At 49.1% G+C, this 18,979-nt stretch overlaps 1 protein-coding gene across 4 annotated transcripts in view; it reads left to right on the top strand.

The window, feature by feature from the left end:
- The window catches only part of LOC119163924 (aldehyde dehydrogenase 1A1), a 638,180-nt gene that overhangs the window by 413,275 nt on the left and 205,926 nt on the right, over nucleotides 1-18,979 (top strand). For all 4 annotated transcript variants that reach the window (XR_012885825.1, XM_075872625.1, XM_075872624.1 and 1 more), the window contains one exon: nucleotides 12,660-12,786. Coding sequence is in view for 3 of the 4 variants with exons in the window: in XM_075872625.1 (XP_075728740.1) it covers nucleotides 12,660-12,786 (127 nt within the window). In the remaining variant the exon portion in view is untranslated. The remainder of the gene's footprint in view (nucleotides 1-12,659; nucleotides 12,787-18,979) is intronic.

Below are 18,979 nucleotides of genomic sequence, written 5' to 3'. Positions count from 1 at the left end.
TTTTAGAAGCGTGTCATGATGACCCATCGGCAGGTCACTTGGGCATTAGTAGGACTTTGGCAAGAATCCGCTGGGGATATTACTGGCCAAGATTGATAGAAACAGTACAGCATTACGTAAGATCATGTCGAGAATGCCAAAAACGCAAAGTACCACCCCTAAAACCAGTAGGTATTTTGAAACCAATAGAGCCACCGAAAGTCTCGTTTGAGCAGGTCGGAATGGATTTGCTAAGACCATTCCCTATGTCATCGTTTGGGAAGCGCTGGATAGTTGTAGCAACCGACTACATGACCCGGTATGCCGAGACGTCATCTCTCACAAAAGGAACGGCAAATGAAGTGGCTCAGTTTTTTGTGACCCAGATAGTGCTGCGACATGGTGCACCTAAAGTCCTTATAACTGACAAAGGAACTGCGTTCACTGCCAGGCTAGTACAGTCTGTCATGAACCTAACGCACACCGACCATAGAACTACCGCATACCATCCGCAAACTAACTGGTTAACTGTAAGGCTGAACAGGACGCTTGCTGTCATGATCGCGATGTATGTGGACGTCGAGCATCGGACTTGGAACACCATATTACCGTATGCTACATTTGCATACAATACCGCAGTACAAGAGACAACCCACTTCACGCCATTTCAACTTGTTTATGGTCGGACAGTAATAACGACATTAAACGCGATGCTGCCTGTCAACAGCACGAATGAAGAGGACCCTGACATAAGCGAATATGTAGAAAGGGCAGAACAGGCGCGACAACTAGCACGGACCACATCATTCAACAGCAGGACGTCGACGTACACCGTTACAATCTAAGACGAAGGGACGTTCAGTACTCCCCTGAAGACCAAGTGTGAGTCTGAACGCCTGTACGTGCACGTGGCCTATCAGAAAAGCTTATGCAACGCTATTTTGGCCCTCACAGGGTTCTTCGTCAGCTAGGCCCATTAAACTACGAAGTGATCCCTGAAGGTCAAGTATGCACATTACGACGCAGGAATCTCCCAGAAGTTGTACATGTAGTACGTATGAAACCGTACTACGACAGGAACTGAACAAGTGAACTGACTCACGTCGTCTAACACAAGGACAAGTCCTATTGTTTAGAAACTATCAGCTGGCTCTACGCATCGGGGCGATGCGTGCTAAGAGGGGGACTAATGCCACAGCTCGACCATCGCAGAAGACGCGTGCCACAATTCGCGTTCGTAAAAGCCGCCAAGCAAGTAGCAAGAAAGCCGTGCCATGGAACGCCGTCCTGCACGCGCCACGATGCTACGCCACGGGACCGGTACGAGACTCGAGGGGCAGAGGAAGAGACCGACGAAGTTGGAGTCAGCGAGCAAGAGACATTTTTGGCTCACCATTTTTAGCTTTGAGTTTATGGGCACAAGTTCGCCCTAAATAAAGAGTTTATATAGTACCAGGTGCTATATTTATTCGTAACAATATATATATATATATATATATATATATATATATATATATATATATATATATATATATATATATATATATATATATATATATATATATATATATATCCACAAGTGCACGCATTTAAGTCACACGCCATTGCCCTATTAACTATATCCATGCAGTGTCCCTTCGCACAGCTACTATGTTTAGGCAGTGCATTTCTCGTCCGACTACGTTAGACTTGAACTAGTTTCAGGACGTTATACTGTCGAAAAGGTGAAATTTTCAGTGGGCATTTGTACAGAGACACGCTGCATTCAGCTTCACCAACTGTAAACCTTCGGCATAAGGCTAGCACCCAGAATTTTTTTTTTTGAGGGGGGCTGGGGGGGGGTGCAGCAGAATGACTAACTTTGGCAAGTGGTGGTCGCTGCGAATGCGTGTAAATATTTTAGTATACCCTAAAAAGTTAATTACGAAAAAATATAGTGGTGTAGGGGGTCCAGGTTCCCTTCCTCTTTCTTCTCTACAAACGGCCTCCTGGTTCTGCGTGCGTTTAAAACGGTATTTTTTATCTCGCAGTTTTCCAATAAATAAGCTCAGTTATTTTGTATATTGTAGACGCCTAACTAATGAAGAAAATCTAAGACAGAAGAAATCAGTGTAAGAAGCCCTTTCTTACTTATTTTTGGTCTCAAACAAGGGCTTTTATGGAGCTCAAATTCAGTATATTGGCGTGTCATACTTCAAGGGCTATAGTATCATGTGCTAGACATGAATGATGGGCAGGTATGAAGAAATCTGCATCAAGAAAGCGTGTCGGAGGAGCCGAAGCGCATAGCAGTTCCTGCACGCGGCGCGCGGATCTTTCAGTACTATTTGACTGCAGCGCCGCTGCTACGAGCAATGCGGAAGGGATCAGGCATCGAGGCGCGGTCACGCCACTCAACACTTTCAGTACACTCTAGAATTGTGGAAAGTACAGGCTCCCGGATTGCATAGCGTTAGCTAGTGAACTGACTACACATTTTTTTTCTACAGTTTCAGTTTCGTTCTTTATGCAGCGCTGGTAGCGGGGTGTGGTGAAAAGGTCTGAAGCAGTGACTTTAAAGTTTGAAGAGGCTGAAGACCACCAGATCTCCTGATTTACTGCGACGTTGAAGCTTTAGGAGGCGTGCTTGACCGCTTAAACGAAGCGTCGTCCGCTCATCGCTGCGTATAAATGCGCGTCTTATGCCAGTGCAGGATATTGCATCGAGTTCATGTTTTTTTCACGAGAGCGTATTGCTAAAATAGTTCGAATTGACAGCTAAACAACGGCGAAGCTAAACAGACGCACCGTCACGCTCCTTCGACTCGACTTCAGAACAAAATGACATGTGTGTTGGGGGAATATCACTTAGGCAGGCGCACCTGGCATCTCAACAGACGTAACGTTAGGTGTTTCCCACTTGATACTGTACTCTTATTCCTATAAATAAGTAATGGGTAGTTAAAAAAACAAGCATGGTCATTGTCAATTTCTGTAAAAATAGTTCATTATATCTTGATGCCAAATCTGGAACGCTGGATGGAAGGATGGATGAATGGATGGATGTGGCTGTACCCATTAGATCGGGCGGTGGCTAACACCACCTAGCCTTAATACTTAGTGAAGCAACAACTAGATTTATCTTTTTTTTTCATTTTAAATAGGGACTGGTATTTTGTAGTGAATGGTTTAATTTTCACTGGTGCTGGGTTGGGTTTCGTGTAAGTTTCATCGCAGGTAAACGAACCGAAAGAGTAGGGAGCTTTAGTGCTGGGTACCCAAGCGGCTTGCGTAGACAGCACGTTGGGGCGGCGGTATTCCGCATGCGCGAAACCCCAAACAGATGCGTCGCAAGATCGCTGGGGCGATGGGGCCATGCGTCCGCGCGGTCCACCTTCGCAAGAACTCACGGTATCCGCACTGCGGATACTCTAGCCGTCGAGTTAAAATAAGCCAAAGTGCGAGCACTTATAGCGATTACACGGTTTCAGCCAGATTTCCAAAGCTAGAATGGCCTGGAACATAGAAACTAAAAGGCATATGCCAGCCCCCGACTAACTGAATAGGTGGCGCCATCTAGCGCGGTCATAGTGAAACAGACAACAACAACTTAGTTAATGCAGAAACATTGTGCAGTGTACATCTGGTGCAAAAACTGCGCAGCGACAATATTACAATTGAGTAACCTTTTTATTCATTTTCACCTCAAAAACATTACGCGTAAGCTAACATGTTCATGACTGTGGTTGCACGAAGTGTCACAAGATGTCGACACTGTCGTTGCAGTAACCTTGTATTTTTCACTGTTTTGCGTATACCAGATTACGGTACGCAATAAAGAAAGTTAACTGATCACTATGTATATTTAATTTAACATTTTAAATCATGGAAAGACTTAAATAATACTTACGCGACAAGACGCTATGGCTCTGCGAGCGCGTGTGAACTTCGTGCGGCTTGCGTTTGCGTGCGTGCCACCGTGGCGCCAACTAAAAGGCATTTCTGGTTAGGTATGGGTTGGGCACGCAATGCCGCGCGCTCCCAAGCCCGCAACACCCCAGTAGAATGCGTACCCAGCACTAAAACTCCCTACTAGCGCCAGATTCCCCTTAGGTATTATTGTATGAAACTCTATGGTGGACACGTTCAGTCATGCATTTTCACCTGCATTGCCGCTGTGGCCGTATACAATGTGTCGATTAAGGTTGAATACGACTGTCACAAGTTTGGATTATTCGTGATTCGCGACATCGCGAGTGATGTTTGCTTCGATCGACCCTTTACAGAACAGCGATTACAAAATGCATGCCGTTCCAAGCAGCACCGAGGAGGTGCCCGAGGATGCCATGTTCGCTCGCGTGTCTCAGTCAGCCATATTGGCGTGCTCTGGCATGCACGGCATTCAGGTATACGCAAAGGTGTCAAGATTATCGCTACCGGGAGTGAGCATCAGCGGGGAAATGGAATACGTTCCCTGCCACGGCCGGCCTAGACTGCACCTGCACGCTGAAGAAGCGTGCGCAGGTGCGGTCTAGCCCGGCCGTGTTTCTGCTTGCCAGGTTCTTCTTTGCGCCTCCAGATGGCCCCACCTATCCAGCTTCTCGTGGTTGCGGCGGCAGTAACCCGGTATTACGCGGCCAAAGAAGTCTACAGATGAACTACAATTCAACGATACATGCGTGTTACTTGCTAGCGATGGTATCTGTCTATACGCTGTTCCACTTTAATAGCGTGTGGTTGTGTTGGCGTGTAACATATACGTGGTATGAAATGAAACCGTCATTGTGTTTTTTTTTTCGCACTTCGAACGAGACGACTGCAGCTCAACTCACCTGCAACTCACAATGGTTCCCCTACATGCTGACCGACAAGCACATGTTGAATCATGCTCTTTTTCTTTCGCCGTTCCTTTAAAAGCGGTTGGCATCTCTGTAATTTCACGAAATCATACAAAACGGTGCGATGAAGATCAGACGTGATGAGCGAGTGCGTTTTCAGGCTTTGGCGCCAGTCGGCGTCGGGTAAGAATGCTCGGATCGTAGACGTCATCGCTACTAGTGTATCGTCACTCAGGATGGTATGTCAAGAATGTAGCACACTGAACATGTTGCACTAGTGTCGATGTCGCAGGGCACTCCATTTTCATTAAATTCTCGTACGCTGTTTTCCGTCGGAATAAAATAACTTCCACGCGACGGATTCGATTCAAATTTGGCCAAGACGACCTACGCACACCAAGCAATCGCAGGAAGGGTATGCTATTCTATCCTTTCATTAAAATGTAAACAACGCAACATAAAAACGGTACGAAACTTCCTGATTGTGCGAAGACTCCGGATGAGTAATGGTTTGAATTTTCGCTTCTAGCAATGCCGTTTTGTCTTAATTCCTGCTTGGTGGTTATATAGGGAAACTTAAAAGACCATCACTTGGTAAAGGTTGTGCATAGGAAATGTCTACGCCAGCAGACCCTTACCGCTATTGCTTCAGTGGTGTGGTGGTGGGGGGGGGGGGTCTTCAATCGAGCGTCACTTTTGAACTCGCAATGCGCTGTATAGCATAGCATAGCATGGGCGTCTCAGGTGAACATTATGCTTCTCCGGGCTCACATAACACCGCTGCCGCGCTCAACGATCCACGAGGCAGTTCAGCTCTTATGAATCATTCTTCGGTAAAAGAAACTTTGTGTGCACACTACACTGAAAGAAAGAAAACGCCTAGGTGATATGAAACACTCTGGATATGCTTAATATAAATATCGCTTGTGTTATTTGCAGCTAAATCTAAAAAAGCGTCAAATCTCACCATTACCAGATGACAAAGCGGAAAAGAAAGTGGGCAGGGCGTGAGGCCCCCCTTATTTTTTTTAAACAGGCCTTCCGCACTGTTAACCCGGCCCTGCTTGTACCTTTGAGCTGCAGAAGTTTTCTGAAAAGAAAACTGAGAACCGCACCCCCTAGCGTTAAGCTTTTGCGTTATAATATTTGATTGATATGTGGGGTTTAACGTCCCAAAACCACTATATGATTATGAGAGACGCCGTAGTGGAGGGCTCCGGAAATTTAGACCACCTGGGGTTCTTTAACGTGCACCCAAATCTGAGCACACGGGCCTACAACGTTTCCGCCTTCATCGGAAATGCAGCCACCGCAGCCGGGATTCGAACCCGCGCCCTGCGGGTCAGCAGCCGAGTACCTTAGCCACTAGACCACCGCGGCGGGACGCGTTATAATATTTGCGTCGGAACTAAATTGGAGTATGCTTTAATAGTATGGGCATGGAGCAAGTATGGAACACCCACTACAAAAGTGATGTTGCAGAACTCTAACGGCTTCAAAGAAAAGCAGTGCACTTTATATTTAGTAAGTATAGTATGACTGACTCACGTTCTTCATTAATGAGGCAACATAACATTCCATCGTAAGAATCGTGCAGAAAGGTCAATAGATTGATTTTCTTCAAAATTGTTTTCCCGGAAATACAAAAGTAACCTTGCCTTATCGTGTACGTCCCCAGACAGCTAGGAAGGCTAGACACACCCACAGTAGGGCACTTGCCACAACTTTTGCTAAAACAAAAGCGCACAAATACAACTTTTTCCTTAGAACTGTGCCTGATTGGAATGACCTGCTCTCCACTGTTGTTGATGTCAGTGATTTTGTATGCTAACTGGAATATCTGTATTGTGATGCAACGGTGAAGGCAATCTTTACTAGGCCCAGAAGACACGATGAAGCGACCACACCCAAGGGACACCCAAGGCAGAGAACACAGGCAAGTCAAGTTCCCACAACAGATGAAGATGACGACCACTCATGATGATGAACATCTGTGCAGAAAGTAGATGTGCTTAATAAATGCCTACACTAACTCCCCCCCCCCCCCGCGGGAAAGGGGTCATCCTAACCGCAGTTCTTGATCGCAGTTTAAAGCGAAGAGGAACGCCGTGTGAAAGGCTTAGTGCGGGATACGTGGACTATTTCTGCTGCCCGGCAGAGGCGATCGGTTGGAAGAAGAACGGGTGCCACGTGATAATTGACACGAGACGTTTGCTCCAAGACAGTGTAGGGGCCGTTGAAACGTAATTGAAACTTCTCCCACAGGCCAGGAGTGCGAATGGGTGTAAGAAGGAGGACTTTGTCGCCAGGACACGGCACGATGAGAGGCATCATATTCAAGCTTGCGATCCTGTTGCTTGGCTTCAGTGTTGACGCGAGCCAGCTGGCGGCAATGAAGTAACGAGACACGTATTTCTCACTTGAGGATGAACATGGTTTAACAGGCGCAGAGAAGAACGAAACATCGAGGAAAGAAGAGGGGAAGCGACGGTAGACGAGGTAGAACGGCGTGTAACTGGTTGTGCGCTGTACAGAGGTATTAGAGGCAAAAGTCACAAATGTCAAAATGGTGTCCCAGTTTCTGTGGCCTGGTTCGATATACGTGGCTATCATATCTGACAGTGTGTGATTAAAGCGCTCAGTCAGCCTGTTTGTCTGAGGATGGTAACTGGAGCTTGTTTTGTGTGTAGTGCCGGATGCCTTGAGCACTTCTTCGACGAGTTTTGGAAAAATACTCTTCCACGGTCGCTCAGGATTACACGAGGCGCTCTGTTATGAAGAATTATTGCTCGAGGGATGAAGTCAGCCACTTTCGAAGCGGATGAAGAAGGCACGGGAGCTGTTTCGGCGTAGCGGGTCAGTTGGTCGACAGCTGTAACTATCCATCGATTGCCCGTGACAGTCATAGGAAGCGGACCGTACAGGTCAACGCCAACTACCTCAAATGGTTGCAGGGGACACGGGAGCGGTTGTAATAGTCCACTTCGAGTTGATGTATGTAGCTCGCAACGCTGACAAAGGGCGCATGAGGCAACGTACTTCGCGACACCGGTGGACAAGCCCGGTCAGTAGTAGTGACATCTTATGCGGTCGTACGTTTTCTGGAAGCCCATGTGTCCAGCAGACATGTCTTCGTGATATGTCTTGAGGACTTGAGCCCGAAGAGAGCGAGGTAGTAGAACGGGCACCCAGCGTTGACCATCAGGGTGGTAGATATGATGGTACAGGACGTGGTTTTCGAGCTTGAATTGCGTCAGCTGTCAGCGAAGACGGGCGTTAGGGGGCCGGCAAGTCCCGTCAAGACAGTCCGTGATGTAGCGACAGTAAGGGTCAGCACGTTAGTGGGATAAAAACAAACCACACTCGCTTGGAGAAGTTGGGTCCACAGTAGCTAAGGATGAAACATGTAGGGCCGAAGGCTCCTCGAGTGCGGCAGTGGCGGGTTTGTTAAGTGGCTCCGAAAAAAGCGGGCAACGCGAAAGTGCGTCGGCGTCCTGATGTTTGTTTCCCGACTTGTATGTAATAGTGAAGTCGTATTCTTGTAAGCGAAGAATTCAGCGACCAAGGCGGCCGGACAAGTTCTTGATTGTCGAGAGCCAGCTCAGGGCGTGATGGTGCGTAACCACAGTAAAGTGGCGGCTATGGAGATAAGGTCGAAACATTTGTATTGACCATATAAAAGGAGTGCCTATTGACCGCTATTTACTCCTGTTCGGTGATGGTAAAGTTCTTTTCGGCAGGGGTCAGTGCACGGCTCGCGTATGCGACGACCTCTTCACGTGCAGATTTGTCTCGCTGTAGGAGAATTCCACCAATGCCTTGACCACTATCGTCTGTATGAGTAGCGTAGGCACGGTTTCGTCGAAATGACAGAGGACTGGTTCGGATGTGAGTGCACGCTTCAGTTGGGCAAACACCGCTTCACATTCAGGAGACCACACAAATGCGACGCCTGATCCGATCAACTTGTGCAATGGTGAAGATATTGAGGCGAAGTCTTGAATGTATCGGCGAAAATAAGAAGCGAGGCCGAGGAAACTGCGCAAATCTTTGACTTTTTCAGGACGCAGGAAGTGTTGGACAGTGGAAATCTTGTCTGGATCGGGACGAATACCGTCCTTGCTTACGATGTGGCCTAACACTTTAATTGTCTCGCTCGCAAATCATCACTTTTTGGTGTTCAGCTGAAGGCCTGCGTTTGCAAGGCACGTGAGAACTTCGTCCAGTCGTTGCAAGTGCTGAGGGAAGGTTGACAAGAAAATAACGATATCGTCTAAATAGCACGAGCAATTCTTCCATTTCAAGCCTCGTAAAACTGTCGATCATCCGCTCCAATGTTGCTGGAGCATTGCAGAGGCCGAATGGCATGACGTTGATTTCGTACAGCCCTTCTGGTGTTAAAAACACTGTCTTTTCTTTGTCATCCTCGTGCATGGGTATCTGCCAGTAACCCGAACGCAGGTCTAGGCCTGAGAAGTACTCGGCACCCTGCAGTGAATCCAAAGCATCGTCTATGCGCGGCATGGGGTAAACATCCCTGTGGGTAATCTTATTAAGTGCCCTGTAGTTCAAGCAAAATCGCATGGAGCCATCTTTTTTTCTTACTAAAACAACAGGGGATGACCAAGGACTCACAAAGGGACGTATAATGTTTCGTTACAGCATATCGGCTACATTTTCTTCAATGGCCTCACGCTCGGACGAAGAGACGCGATATGGTCAACGGCATACGATGGAAGTGCCATCGGTCTGGATACGATGCGTGATGATGGGCGTCTGTCCCAGAGATGAGGAATGGGCATCAAACAATCCTCTAAGCTTTTGTTGCAAGGCAAGCAACTCATCTGTCTGTGAAGCGGTCAGCTCTCGACTAATAGTTGCAGCAAGAATAGAAACGCATGATGAACGTCCAATAGAAGGAAGGTCAGAACACGCTGGCATAAGCGGGACAACAGAGACAGGTTGGGATTCGGTAACGCAAGCCAGTGTGGTGCCTTTAGGAATGAGAATTTTCTCAGACGTCTGGTTTGTAGCGTAGAGAAGTCCGGAGCCATTGTGTAACTGCGCTAGACCTGAAGCAAGGGCCATAACTCTTGCGAGACAGCGTGCCGATGATTGGACAAACACGTCACCAGAGTCGATCACGTTAGAAGCAATGGTAACTATTCGCTGATGACCAGGTGGTAGCTCGGTACCTTCCGCAGCGAGCAAGCGAACAGGCTTGTCATCCGCATGAAGGGCATAGTCAGTTTTCATCATATGCACAACATTTTTTCGACAACAAATGTAAGCGTTGCCGTAGACACAAAATCCCAGCCAAATATAAGCTGGTGGGCACACGAACTCAGCATGGCGAATTGCACAAAATGGAGAAGGCCAGCTATGAAAACACGAGTGGTGCACATAGCGGCAGGTCTAATGGCGTCCCCTTGAGCAGCGAGCAGTGTAGTTCTACCATAAGCGGTGGTGACTTATCGCAGACGTGAGAACAAAGAACGATCAATCACAGACAAACAAGAACCAGTGTCTATTAAAGCGTCCACGTACACACCTTTTATTAAAACAGATATCATATGCAGCTTTTCTTCCAAAAGCTGCAGAGGTTAGTTTTCCGGGCGTTGGTTGGTGAATCGCGAGGCAAGTCGCAATGGAGACGTGGAGCGGCAGAGGGGTGATGGTGAGCGGCGTCTTGTAGAGCGGTAAGAAGGGATTGGCTCAGATGTCGCAGTTGGAGACGGTGTGCGACGTAGCGGTGGATCAAAAGGACGACATTAGAAAGCGGACCCTCTTGCCCCATCATCCCGTTCGTAGGGGTCAAATCTAAGACGCTCGTCCTGCTGACGCTTCCGACAGAAGCGTGCAATGTGGCTCCGATAGCCGCAGTAATAACATATCGGACGAGGTGGCCGCCATGGTGGGTGAAAGAGCTGGCTAGGCGCACTCGGAGTTATCGAAGCCAGTGGAACAGGCTTCGAGTGTACGGGCATCGGTTGTACGACGCGTGGTGAACCAGCGAGGACTTGTGCGTACGTCGGCTGGAGTAGAGGTACCGGAGAGTCTACATACGCTGGCCCGGTCATGGACGCCAACTCCTCTTTGATAACGTCGCGCAAAACAGTGTTGGAGGGGGGAGGTGGACTCGGTGTCATTGAGAGGCCAAAAGATTGCAGCTCTTCCCGTATAATCGCCTGGATCATAGCACGCAATGAGGCATCAGTCGTGGTGTTGTTTTCAGCGCTGTCTGCCTGTAACTTTTGGGACTCAAGTTCCTCTAGGCGTTGGCACGTGGCAACAACGTCAGCAACTGTGGTCGGGTTTTGTATGACCAAGGCATTCAACGCGACCGTGCCGATCCCTTTCAATAGATGACGAACTCTCTCTGATTCAGACATGGACGTGCTGAAACGGTGACAGAGAGCCAGCACATCCTCTATGTACGAGGTGTAAGACTCACCGCATTGTTGCTTGCGAGCATCCAGTGTCTTCTTCGCGAGAGCTGAACGAACCACCGGGGTGCCGAAAATTTGGTGAAGCTGTTGCTTGAAATGTGTCCAGTTCGTGATGTCCATTTCATGATTAAAAAAAACATGTTTTCGCTATGCCTGTCAGATAAAAAGAAACACGGCGAAACTTGGTAGGATCATCCCAGTTGTTAGTGGAACTCGCTCGATTTAACTGGTCCAACCAATCCTCCACATCTTCACCTTAAAGTCCGGCGAACGTGGGTGGCTCACGCTGGTGCGCGGTGATAATTCGCGATAGATAGACCCCAGTAGCCGGGGCCGTTGAGGTAGACGCATAAGCGCCGGTTGGCTCGTCCTGAGGCATGTTACCGGACATCTGGCACAGACGACGACCTGAGCGGAGCTCCAGGAGGTAGAGTGGGCTGGGAGAGAACGGAAGATCATAGAGCACACTCCATTACTTGTGATGCAACGGTGAAGGCAACCTTTACTAGGCCCAGAAGACACGATGAAGCAACCACACCCAAGGCACAGAACCCAGGCAAGCCAAGTTCCCACAACAGATGAAGATGACGACCACTCATGATGATGAACATGTGTGAAGAAAGTAGATGTGCTTAATGAATGCCTACAGTATTATCTAGCATGACTGTGCTTGATATTTTTTGCGTTCCAATTTTTCTCATAGCTTTTTTTTTCTTTTTTGCTGTGATTGTGATGTTTTGTTCTTTATTATGATTTTGCGATTAATGTACAACCCCTCCTGCATGGAGCACGTGGTGGTTGGCAGTATTGCTAAGTGAATAAAAATAGAATCCTCGAGCATACAGAAATGCGGTCCTTGGAGGTGCGCATGCGCGCATTGCATGTCTTTCCCAATGATTTCTGGGTGTATCGGTGATCAGCCGCTTTTGATAGAAAATTATTATTCGATGTGGTTTGTCATTCCCCGTTGCCACATGTCACGGTAGACAAGGTTATGGTGCTCGACTGATAACCCGAAGGTCGCGGTATCGGATCCCGACTGCGGTGGCCGCATTTCGACAAAGGCGAAATGCTACAGGAACGCATGCTCTTACAAGAGGTACACGTTAAAAGAACACTGGATGATCAAAATATTTGGGGCCCTTCATCTCTCATATCATGGTTCTTGGAAGTAAAACCGGTATTATAAAAACAAGATTGTAGCGTCCGCCGAGGGAATCAGTGAATTCGCTGAAATATTCGTCAGGTTAGAGTATTCAGCAAGAGAAAACATATGGCACAGTACACGGGTAATACGCGATGGTAGGTAAATGTATACCTACATTGCAGAAGCGCCTTTTTTACGCTGCACATTTTAGTATTTGAAACTAAGTGGTTACCACCTCTCATGTGAATGCTTGCAATTATGTTTCAGAGCTTGGAGACTTTTAACAACGGGAAGCCATTCACGGAAGCTGTTCATGACATCCAATTTGCCATCAACTGTCTGAGATACTGTGCTGGCTACTGCGACAAGGTTCATGGGAAAACAGTTCCAGCAGGTGAGCTTTCCTTGTTTGCCAAACGCACTGCATAGGGGCTTGACCGACCATTGGAAGCGGTGCGTCCAAGCATTTCGTGCAGCTCAGGTTTCGTGTCGGTGTCATGACCATGCGAGAGATCTGTCATTGTCATTATTCCTGGTGCGCGGCTACAGGAAGTTGTGTGTCCTCTTCCTCCATAAGAAGATGGCGCGGCGCCGAACCTACAAGCCCAGCGCTGACGTGCTGCAACGCGTATGTGTAGGCCTTAAAGATAACATGGAAAGCACTGAGGTCAGTGGCATACCAGCGTCGCACATAGTGACCAGAGAAAACGAACCTTAAACTTCACAAAACAGCCGGCAGTGTTAGGTAATGAACTTACAAAAAATATTCTGGCTAGATCTGTAATGTCCCATTTCTGGTTTTGGATAGACAAATAAAATCAGTGTCGCACAAAAAGTCTATTTTTGATTGTCATTTGTAGCGACAGCCATTGTGATTCATAAGAACCATAAACTCGTAATATATTGTCTCTGAGTTTAAAATGTTTGAGACCACGTATTCGGCCAATATAGTCACCTTGCTTCTAAGCCTACCGATGAACTTGAGTATATAGTTTTTAAAAATAGTGTACTGAGATTACGTAGGATTTGCTGTCAAAGCTTCTCAGGACGAAGCTTATATAGTAAAGTACACACATTGCCTGATGTGCAGGCATGCAAATCAAGCAATGAAGTAGGCATGCTTCATTGCTTAATTTCACCCAGGACACTACCAAAGTTCGTGTTCCCAATATGCGGGCTCGCCACAAGATTGATACGGGGTCCGCGCATCCCATAAGGCAGAAACCATACCGTGTGTCTGCATCGGAGCGCAAGGTGGTCGCTGAACAAGTGGAAGACGTGTTGGCTAAGGTCGTCGTCCAGGACTCTTCTAGTCTCTGGGCTGCACCGGTCATCCTCGTGAAGGAAAAAAAACGAGTCCTGGAGGTTTTTCGTCGACTACCGGCGTCTAAATTCGGTGATGAAAAAGGATGTGTATCCGCTTCCCCGCATAGACGACGTTATCAACTGTCTTCATTCGGCATCTTACTTCTCATCTGTAGACCTCCGATCGGGCTATTGGCAGGTATCCATGCATTCAGCCGACAAAGAGAAAACTGCTTTTGTCACCCCAGCTGGCTTGTTTGAATTCAGTGTCATGCCGTTTGGTTCGTGCAACGCCCCTGCGACATTTGAAAGGTTTATGGACACGGTACTTGCGTGGTCTCAAATGGAATGTTTGTTTATGTTACCTCGACGACATCGTCATTTTGACGCACTATTTCTGAACACAACCATCGACTTGACGTTGTTTTAACAGGCCTTGAACAAGCTGCCCTTACCCTGAACTCCAAGAAATGTCACTTCGGTCAGCGAGAATCACTTGTACTTGGTCATCTTGTAGACGAACATGGTGTGCGCCCAGATCCTCAGAAGGTTGCTGCAGTTACCTGTTTCAAACAACTACAGTCACAACGCGAACTAAGGAGTTTTTCGGGTCTCTATTCATACTTCCGCCGATTTGTGCCCAAGTTTGCTGATACTGCTTACCCAATGGCTTTACTGCTTTGCAAAGATAAGGATTTCATCTGGACAGCAGAGTGTGATGTCTCATTTCGTAAACTTCTCACGTCTGGACTCATACTGCACCATTTCAACCCGTCTGCCATGGCAGAAGTGCACACCGACGTGAGTGGCATCGGTCTCGGTGCCGTGCTTATCTAGAGCTTCGATGACGCCGAGCGTGTCGTCGCCCACGCCAGGCGTTCGTTGAGCAAGGCCGAGAAGAATTACACCATTACTGAACAAGAGTGCCTCGCTTTGGTTTTTGCTGTGCATAAGCTCCGTCCATATCTTTACGGGCGGCGCTTCACAATCGTAACGGACCACCATTCACTATGTTGGCTGGTTGGTCTCCGTGACCCTTCTGGTTGCCTCGCGCGATGGGCGCTACGTTTGCAGGAATTTAACTTTACAATATGCTAGAGGAGTGGCCGCCATCATGCAGACGACGACTGTCTCTTGAGGCTTCCGCTACCAACCACTCTATGTGACGCTGACAATTTTGACGATTTTCTAGCTGCCATCGACGAGACTTCTTTTCCTGACCTCGCCACCTTCCGGGAAGAACAGCGCAACGACCGCAGCTTAGATGATCTCTTTGACTCAGCCGCTCAACGGATAAGTAGCCATGACTTTATCGTCCGTGAGGGCTTGCTTTACAAAAAAATTACGCGGCTGATGGTGCTCGCCTTCTTTTAGTGGTCCCCAAGAATTTGAGAACGCACGTACTTTATGCTATGCACGGCGACGCATCATCGGGGCACCTGGGGTTCTCCAAAACGTACCACCGCCTGCTGTCTCGATTCTACTGGCCTACCATGCGACGAAGTACAGTAAAGAATGTGGCCAGTTGTGATAAATGCCAGCAATTCAAGCGACCAAATATTACCCCGATTGGTCTCCTCCACCCCTTGATGTCACCCTCGTCTTCTTTCGAAATGGTTGGAGTGGATCTTCTCGGTCCATTTCCGTGCTCATTGAACAACAACCGTTAGATTATAGTCTGCGTTGACCACGTGACAGGTTATGTGGAAACCAAAGCGCTACCAACAGCCACGGCCATTGATGTATCGAGGTTCCTCCTCTCTTCTGTGATACTGTGCCATGGACTTACTGGATTATTCTTAGTGATCGTGGTCGACAATTCGTAGCCGATGTTGTAGAAGAACTCTTGCGTCTCTGTGCTTGCCAGTTTCGCCACTCGACCCCATATTACCCGCAGACAAATGATCTCGTCGAGCGCACCAACAGAACGTGTACCAACATGCTTTCGATGTACGTTGACTCCAGGCACAAGAACTGGGATGACATCTTGCCGTTTATCACCTACGCTTATAACACGGCAAAGCATGAAACCTGTGGCTACAGTCCATTCTATCTTCTTTATGTCAGGCCACCTCACCACTTTGACACCATTCTGACTTTTCATGCACATTAGAACTCTTCCATTGCCAGACTCTCTGCTGCGCGCAGGAAGCATGTCGCCTAGCTCAGCTCCGTATGTTGGAAACCCAAGACCGCTCCAAGTTCGCCTATGATTCATGGCACAAGAACGTTTCGTGCGAATAAAGGAGAAACAGTATGGTTATGGACACCCTTCCACAAGCGTGGCCTGTACCAGAAGTTCTTGGCTCGTTACACTGGTCTTTTTGTCATCGCCGATCGCCTGAGTGATGTGACATATTCAATCGCTCGTCTGCCGCTCGTCTGCCGTTCTAGGCAGACGCATCTTGTTCACGTCGACCGCCTAAAGCGCTTTCATTTTCGTGACTGATGCTCGTCCAGGGGGCTTCATCTGGGAAAGGGAGAATGTTACGCTGAAGCTGCAACGTGTGAAGGGAAGAAGAGGAAAACGACGTGGTCTGTTTGGAAGCAGCTCGGTGTCGGCGCGGCTACCCTTCGCCATTCGTTCTTCGATAAACACGCCCCATCGTAACAATATCTTAAATAATTGAAATAAAACAGCTTTGGGGATGGCCTTCAGGCTTCCGGTTATGGCGTCCAGGCAGTGCCTAGCCGCGACGTCCTCCGACCAATTCACCAGTCGAAGTTGCAGGTCCTGCCTGGTGCTGAACAAAGCAGCCTCTCACTGCTGCGGACTGCTGAGGTGCCAAGAGGCAGGGGCAAGTGTGCGGGGCCGGAGTAAATTATGTGTTGATAGTTGGCGATCGAGCTGTCACATAAGCGGCAGGCAGCACGAGTACGTTCCGGGGTAGAAGAGGGCAAGATGTGTAGGACTAAGGCAAGGTGTGGGCCTGAAGTTGGCGCCACAGGTGTTGTTGGTGTTGGGAAAGGGATTGGTGTGGTAGGGGAGAAGGGAGGTGGAAGAGGTGGTAGTGCAATGTGAGGTCATGGTACGTGAGGAGCGCCTCGCACGTATTCATTCCCGGTGGGGCGGACTTGCTCGGTCGGTCGAACCGCGAGCGATATAATTGGCCGCCTCGTGGCCAGGATGACCCACGTGAGTGGCTACCCAGATGATATAAATAAGGTGAGAGAAATGGTGCCATACCTAGATGCCTGCAGCCGGAGGTGCCGCTGGTCCAAACACGTAGTTGTGTACCGCATTTTTGCAGTCGGAGAAAATGTATTCTGCTCAGGTTTGTGTTGTGGCGAGGGCAATAGCTGCCTCTTCACCCTCGACAGAGGTGGCAGTAATGGTAGGTTGGAGAGAGGGGTCAGTGACTGCACGGGCGTGGGCAGCATCCACATAATAAGTCAAAGCAGTTTCCCGTCCGAATTACGACAAAGTGCTCCAAGTGATTATGATATAGAAAGGAAGAGAAACGTGCCGCCCGTAACTATCATTTTTATGACACCTAAACAGGTCGGCACAAGAAATGGAGTAGTGGGAATAGAGGCAAAGGTAAGAAAAGAGGAAGAGAAGAGAAAAAAAGTTACATACGATCCGCCCAACGTAGGCGCGCGAGAAATCACGCACGCAACACGCAGTCGATCGAGAAGACCACGGGGAAAGCCGGAGGTAGTGATGCACACAATTCAACATGGGCAAGAAGAAGAGTGGAGGCCTTCAAGCTCACTTGGAAAGTCCAGTTGTTCACGATGTTCGCATCGCTGCAGAGGCGTAACCCACGGCCACAGCAGTGGAATTCCTCTGCTCGCAGTTCAATGGGAGGAGCGAGAGCACACAAAGAATTGACTGCACTAACAAGTTAATTATGGAGGCCGACGAGGGGCCGGCGGCTTCGAGGAAGCAAGTGATGTCGACGTCACAATCTTGGGGACGACGGCAGAAACCGGTGGTTGCAAAAAGGCGCGTGGTGTCTGCGTCGCTATCGAACGCTTGGCGACGATGGTAGGGGCTGCTGAGATGTGGATGAGGGCGAGGCCGTCGTCATTGTAGTGGAGACGAATGGCGCACTCGTTGTAGGAGATGGGGCGGTTTCCGAGGTCGTGCCGCCGGTACCGACGAGCGCATCTCAGAAGGAGCGGCCATTGATGATGGTAGCGCTGCTGCCAGGGGTCCTAGCGTGCTCCAGGGCTTGGTGGCAAATCACGGTGCCGGCATTTGAGACCATGATGACTGTGGCCTTGCACTGGAGTTGCGAGGACGGGCAGCGCGGCTCGGTTGCTGGGTGTTTCCGGCGACAGTTTATACAGCAAGGGTGTGCTGTGCACGATCCTGGGGCGTGCTTGATGTTGCAGTGCTGGTGCCATTAGTCTCGCGAGCAGGTGGCGGCTGCGTGCCCGAAACGGCCGCAATGGGAGCACTGCAGGGGCAGGGGCTGGCGAGTTCGAACAAGGCGACTTTGCTTATCAAGCAGTATATCCGGGGGGATAGTGGTCCCCGCGAAGGTGATGGTGAGGCAGTTGCCTCTTCGGACACCGGACTTGAGTGGCACAGGTGATGAAATGTTGTCGGCGAGGTCCTCAAAGGGGATCGTTGGGTCCACTTCGAAAATCACCAACGCAGGTGTTCAGGTCCAGTTGTTTGGCCCGAACCTTGGTCTTGCAGATCGTCCCAACCTGGAGTAGGGCGGTCAGATCGACGATGGGGTGGGTGTCAACCGCAACCAGGTTGCGCTTGAAATTCACCCGCACCAGCTGGGTAGTTAGGAACTACAAAATGAAGGCAGCGATCGCATCCTTCCTCGCGGCCAGAAAGCTGGCCTTCTTCCCAATCGGCCAAAAGATTGTAGGCTTATGCCACAGTAGCGAAAGAGAGACACGCCTGAACGATAACCGATGCCAGCTAGGAACATGAGCCGTGGCTTCACGTGCCATGGCCTAGCGCCTTCTTTATTTTCTTCTGTCGCCATCGCGCGCTCTCCGGTTTGCGCGCCGCCCGAACGAGGGCACTACAGGGCCCCCCGTGTAGACTGGAAGTCGGAATGTGACATGTCGTTTGTGGTATTCCAACGGAAGATCAGTCGTAGATGAGAGGCTTTCTAGGGCGGTCTCCAGGTACGCCGGCTTGAGTCGGTTCAAGCTGACTGTCTCTTCACAGCCGTTCTGAAGTAGAGTGGCAGTTTTGGGGGTGCGGTGAAGGACGCGGAATGGTCTGTCGTAGGCTGGTGTCAAGGGTGGTCTGACCGCGTCGTGGCGCACGAAAACATGTGTTGCAGTGGCCAGATCAGGGTGGGCGA

The sequence above is a fragment of the Rhipicephalus microplus genome, chromosome 8, assembly GCF_043290135.1.
Source record: "Rhipicephalus microplus isolate Deutch F79 chromosome 8, USDA_Rmic, whole genome shotgun sequence".
Lineage (NCBI taxonomy): Eukaryota > Metazoa > Arthropoda > Arachnida > Ixodida > Ixodidae > Rhipicephalus > Rhipicephalus microplus.
Note: the sequence above shows the minus strand (reverse complement) of the source record. Positions and strands in the feature narration are given on the sequence as shown.